Source organism: Martes martes, assembly GCF_963455335.1.
Source record: "Martes martes genome assembly, chromosome: 18".
NCBI lineage: Eukaryota > Metazoa > Chordata > Mammalia > Carnivora > Mustelidae > Martes > Martes martes.
Genome location: NC_137906.1, coordinates 7,585,185 through 7,590,308, shown reverse-complemented (window position 1 = coordinate 7,590,308; position 5,124 = coordinate 7,585,185). Strand labels below are relative to the sequence as shown.

Here is a 5,124-nt window from a genome sequence, read left to right as displayed (position 1 = left end):
GCGGGAGGGCAGGAGGGGAAGAGGCGGCCCTCGGAGAAACTGGGGCAGGATTTGTTTGAAGAGAACGTGTCTTAAATAGATCAGGCTACAGAGGACAGCCCAAGGGGCACGGGGGTCATTTCTCTTTTTTTCTCCAAGGCAGCCTGTCCGCAGGGGAGGTGGGGGGTGGGCTGGGAGGCAAGCGGCTCAATGGCGAAATGCAGAGCAGTTCCCAAAGAAAACCTCACCAAACCCCACCACCTGGTTCGCCTTGGTCGGTCATAAAATGCTATCGGATCAACGGAGCTTGTGTGAACTAATCCCACCTCCCACTCACAGGTCTGTGTTGCATTTAGGAATGAGAGAGGGTAGGATACGGGCTTGGAATGACTTGTCATTGCTTTTCGGAAGGGCTCGGCTTAGCCTCTGATAGCGAACGCGTGTCCCCACCCTCCCAGGCGCACTTGTAGCCAGAAGGGGATCTTTGATCAGATATTTCCCCCAGACGGTCCATTAGACCAGACTCCCCTAAGGTGAAGAAGTAAGAACCCCATCAGCAAGGAGAGTCCCCGATGCCGGTTAGGAAAACACACCCCTCTCCCTTGCTGCTTGCCTTGCCAAACACCCGGTCTTGGCTGTTGGACTGAAGGGGACTTTTGACTCTCCCGGTCGCCTCTCATTTGTAATCGATGTCTCATTCAAGACCAAGGTCAGGTTATCAATCTTTATTATAGATGCCCCGGACCAGGGTGTCTGGAGCCTTCACAGCTGCAGAGAAATGTCCGGAGACAAAAGCTCCACGGGGAAGGACTGCGGGCAAGCAGGTTGCTGTAAGGTAAGGTGGAGAGATTCCCTCCTGGGCCGGCAATGCCCAGGACTTCCTGAAGGGGGGGGAAGAGAGAGGCCACCTGTCCCAAGTCCCAGGTGGGTTCCCTCCGACCAGGTTGGGGCCCCGGGGCTGGGTGGGCGGGTGACGGGGCAGCTGCAGGTAGGTTGAGGGCCGGACCATAAGACCAGACATTGGAGACATCTCCTTACCTCTCTGATTCCCAGTTTTCTCATATATCAAATGCTCCGTGCCTCGCAAACCTGCTGCAAAGATCAGAGATAACGCTGTGTATGTCCTGGGACCGATGGCAGGGACTCCCTGCATAGTAATTGTTGTTATTTGGTGGTTTTATAGACAAAGGTGACTCTTCCAGGCTTGTGACTTTCAATCTAGCCTTTTCAGGACATCCATAGATAACAGGATATCCTGCATGGCTCTATTCGTAACCTCTTCCAAGAGTTTCCATTAATCTGTTTTACTTGGGGGTCCCCAAAGGGGGAAGAAGACCAAAGGAGGTGCCTGGCTGAGAATGGGGCTGGGTGCCTTGGACCCTGGTGTCTCGAGAACAGGGTCTACCCCCATGGCAATGAACCTGCATGCAGTTGGGGTTTCCTGGGGACGCCCCTCCCCCGCATCAGATGTTATGTTCTCGTGCACATCAAATAATCTGTAGGACGGAACCAATGACATGTTTCCAGTGTTTTCTCAGCCAGATTCTCAACTCCCTCCAAGGGCAGAAGCTACTGGCTTTCATTTGGCTTTCTATACCCTCCCTCCACCTTGCCTTCCCACCTGCCCCCAGTCATGCGTATACACACGCACGCACACACGCACACTCCCCACCAGCCTGACCCAGCCTTCTGGAGCAGTCGCAGAGCTGAGCGGACTCTCGTCCACATCCCACTTGGGAAAGCAGGAAACTTCGCCTCTCGGTCTGGGGTTGTGGTCTCAGCCCTGATTTCTGAAATAAAAGGTCTGGGGGGGGGTGGTAAACAGAGATCGAGGCTGAATGTAAGAATAGCCTTTGGCCAAGGTCAGACCTACCAAAGGTTTCATTCTGGTGATAAGCGCTTATGTTGCCAAAGCAGAGAGGCTGAAGGGTTACAGTGCTCTGTGGCACGAAGAGGGCATGTCGGGGAAGCCGAAGTCATTTACTGGTCAGTAATGACGCATGCGGGATGAGTAGGCCACGAGGGGAGGTTCTGTCTCTCTCTGTGATCTCTTCCCACGGTGCTCAACCATCCTGCGGGGAAGGAGCAGAACACTCCCTCAGGCTTCAGACCTGGCACACAGTAGGCCCTCGATTAATATTTTTTGGAGGAATAAATACATAAAAGCCTGCATAGCTTCAAAAAGGCATCTGGGAAGGGGCCAGCTGAGATCACGTCCTTAAAAGGTTGTCAGAAAATGGAGCAGGAGGCGCTTGGCAACCTGGTTGAGAAATCCAGCCCCCTCCTCAAACAGCTTTCGGGTGCTCTGAACCTCAGTCTGCTCGTCTGTGAAATGGGATTATAGGAGCGCGAAAGCGGAGAAGCGAAGTCGGGGTGGGTGGAAGTCATTGCCTTGAATGAGATTAAGCAGTGTTTCACTTTCATGGGGTGTCCACTCCATACAGGTAAAACTCAAAGCATGTTTTATAAGTTTTCTGAGCTCTTCCTCACGGCACACCATGAGGTGGGCACCTCTCTTGTGGACACTGGGGCTCGGCAATGTTAAATGGTCTGTTCAAGGTCAAAAAAACCGTTCTTTGCTAGAATCTGACTCTGGGGTCGCCGGCGTCCTCGCCAACTGCTTCTCCTTAGCTCTGCTGCTTGAATGTTGACTGATAAGGCAAGAGTCTTTCCTTCGACACGGTGCTTTGGAAGCGGGTACTCAAGTGGGGATGGGTCGTTGGCAGGAACGGCACGTGGCCGGCGACGCTGTGGCCCCTCGTTCCAAACAGCGGACTCCCCACTTGCCCCCCCTCGGAGATGCCACCAGCATTGGGTCATCCGGCAGCCTTTAAGATACCAGCCTGCTCTCCACCTCCTGGGCTCCCAGCTGCACAGCCCTGCTCGCTGTTTCCCTTCTTTGCGTGGGTTTGGTCTGTGCGACACTGTGCGTGCCTTTCCTGGCCCCAGGCACCCTCCAACTTTCTTGCCACCTCTTCCCTCCCACCCTGTCCCACACCCCACCCCAATGCTTCTAAAGTCTTCGACTCATTGAAACTGAGAAGGCATCTCAGTTCATTGCTCTGATCAAAGCTAGTGCTATGGGGGCGCCTGACTGACTCATGCGGTAGAGCAGGTGACTCTTGATCTTGGAGTTGTGAGTTCGAGCCCCACATTGGGGGTGGAACTTACTTAAAAAAAAAATTTATTTTTTTTAAAGCGAAACTTATGGCCCATATTAGCGTTTCAGTTTGTTTCCTGGATATTGTTTTCCTTCTGCTTCAGTTGAACTGTTTTTTTTTTTTTCCACGTTGAAAAAAAAATGGTTTTTTTTTTACTGTTATTATGGACCTGTTCCCAACAAAACTGTAAGCTTGGAAGGGCTGGGACCTTGTCCACCGCTTCTGTGTTTCTTTCTAGTTTGGCTTAACAGATAGTGTTCGGTGATTAGACAGCGAATGTTCCAGCATTATTGGTGACATCCTTATCTGCCCCCAAAACAACTTTTGGAAAGAACACAAGGAGCCTACACGGCCACAGTTTGGCCCCTGGCACTGTACCCGTTGTGCCTTCCGCCACCGACCATAATGACTTCGGTTTTTCTCGAAGGCCTTTGTATTTTATATTCGCTTCAATTAGTATTAATAGAACAACACTTTGTACCTTTATGGGATCTTTCGTTGGAGAGCTCAAAAGCATTTTACAAGAAAGTATTAATTATTCCTACTTTACAGGCAGGAAACCTGAGGCAAAGTCAGTGACTCAGTGGCAAAATTAGGACATGATTTTCCCTCTGTTTTCAATTGTCTATTTTAATCACTAGGTCACGCTACCCCTTCTGGTTAGAGTTAAATTACTGTTTAAAAAAAAAAATGCCCTATCAGCCTTTCTCGCCGTCCTTATTTTGAATAATATTCACTATTTTCCTGTGCTATAAAGATAGCATAGGCTCGTGTAGAAATTATACAAAACACAGGAATGTTAAGGAAGCTAACACTTACCCATCAAGTCCTTATCCAGAGACTGGCACGGTTAACACTGAGGTGCATTTTCTTACGGCATTTTGTATGATACAGAATATGCTGTTCTTCGCAGCTGGGCTCACACTATGGCCTGTTTTCCTCTTAGAGAATAAACATTTTCTCATGTTGTTACCTATTTTACAAGCATAACTGTTAATGTTGCCCATTACTTCATCCATTCTGGATGGACGTTAGACATTGGACTTTTTTTTTTCTGTGTTGCAGGACACTTCGGTCCTTTCATTTTGTTTTGTATTTCTGTGTTTTTTGTTGTTGATGACGTTGTTGGTGAGTGGGTTTGCTTGTTTTGTCACCAGAAGTACTTCTGTGCTGAACATATTTTCATTTCATTCTTTTATGTGATGTTTTTGCTTTTCAGATAAGACGTGTGTGTGCCTGAGAATATTTTAATTAGAAAAAATGGTTGCTGGATTAGAGACCCATTCTCCTGGCTCTTTTCTATCTCGCACACAAACAACATTTTGACATTCTATGAGATTCTGCTACCTGCTTAAACCTCTAAAGATATTATAATACAGAGTCTCAAAAACTGACATTAGATCAAGTATTTCGCGTGAATGGAGCTTGAGGGAATGGGAAAAGTTTTTTACTCGCTGCTAGAAATAGCAGCTTCCCTATTTTCCAGTGGAACAAGTTTTCAGGATCTTCCAAACCACAGTTACCCGGGGGGAAAAAAAATAATATCCAATCCAACAGTGCTCACGACAAAAGAAAATCTAATTACCTTTCATGAAAACAAATCTTCATTCAACTCCAACCATATAACTGCAGAGACGTGTCATAAATGATCTGGTAGAGAAACAAAACAATACTTTGCTTCATGTTGCAAATGTGATTTTTCAAAAAGCATGTCTCTACTCTCTATGTCTTGACACCGGGGACATAACTATATAGCTGTGTGTTTAAAATATTGGATAGCAAACTGATATCGTACAAGCAATATTAATAATGAAAGGTCAGTATAAATATAATGCATATGACCCATAGCTCCCAGGAGGAAAGAAAAGGAATTAATAAAAGGTCTTAGGGGCTCCTGGGTGGCTCAGTGGGTTAAGCCTCTGCTTTTTAAATTTTATTTTATTTTATTTATTTATTTGACAGAGAGAGGGAGAGAAAGAGAGAG

General features: G+C 47.5%; 1 protein-coding gene across 1 annotated transcript in view; it reads left to right on the top strand.

Annotated features, from left to right (window-relative positions):
* Positions 1–327: 327 nt before the first annotated feature.
* Positions 328–5,124, top strand: part of CUX1 (cut like homeobox 1) — a gene marked incomplete at both ends in the record, with an annotated part of 363,457 nt that continues 358,660 nt past the window's right edge. The window contains one exon of the mRNA XM_080830213.1: positions 328–814. Coding sequence (XP_080686339.1) covers positions 758–814 — 57 coding nt within the window. The remainder of the gene's footprint in view (positions 815–5,124) is intronic.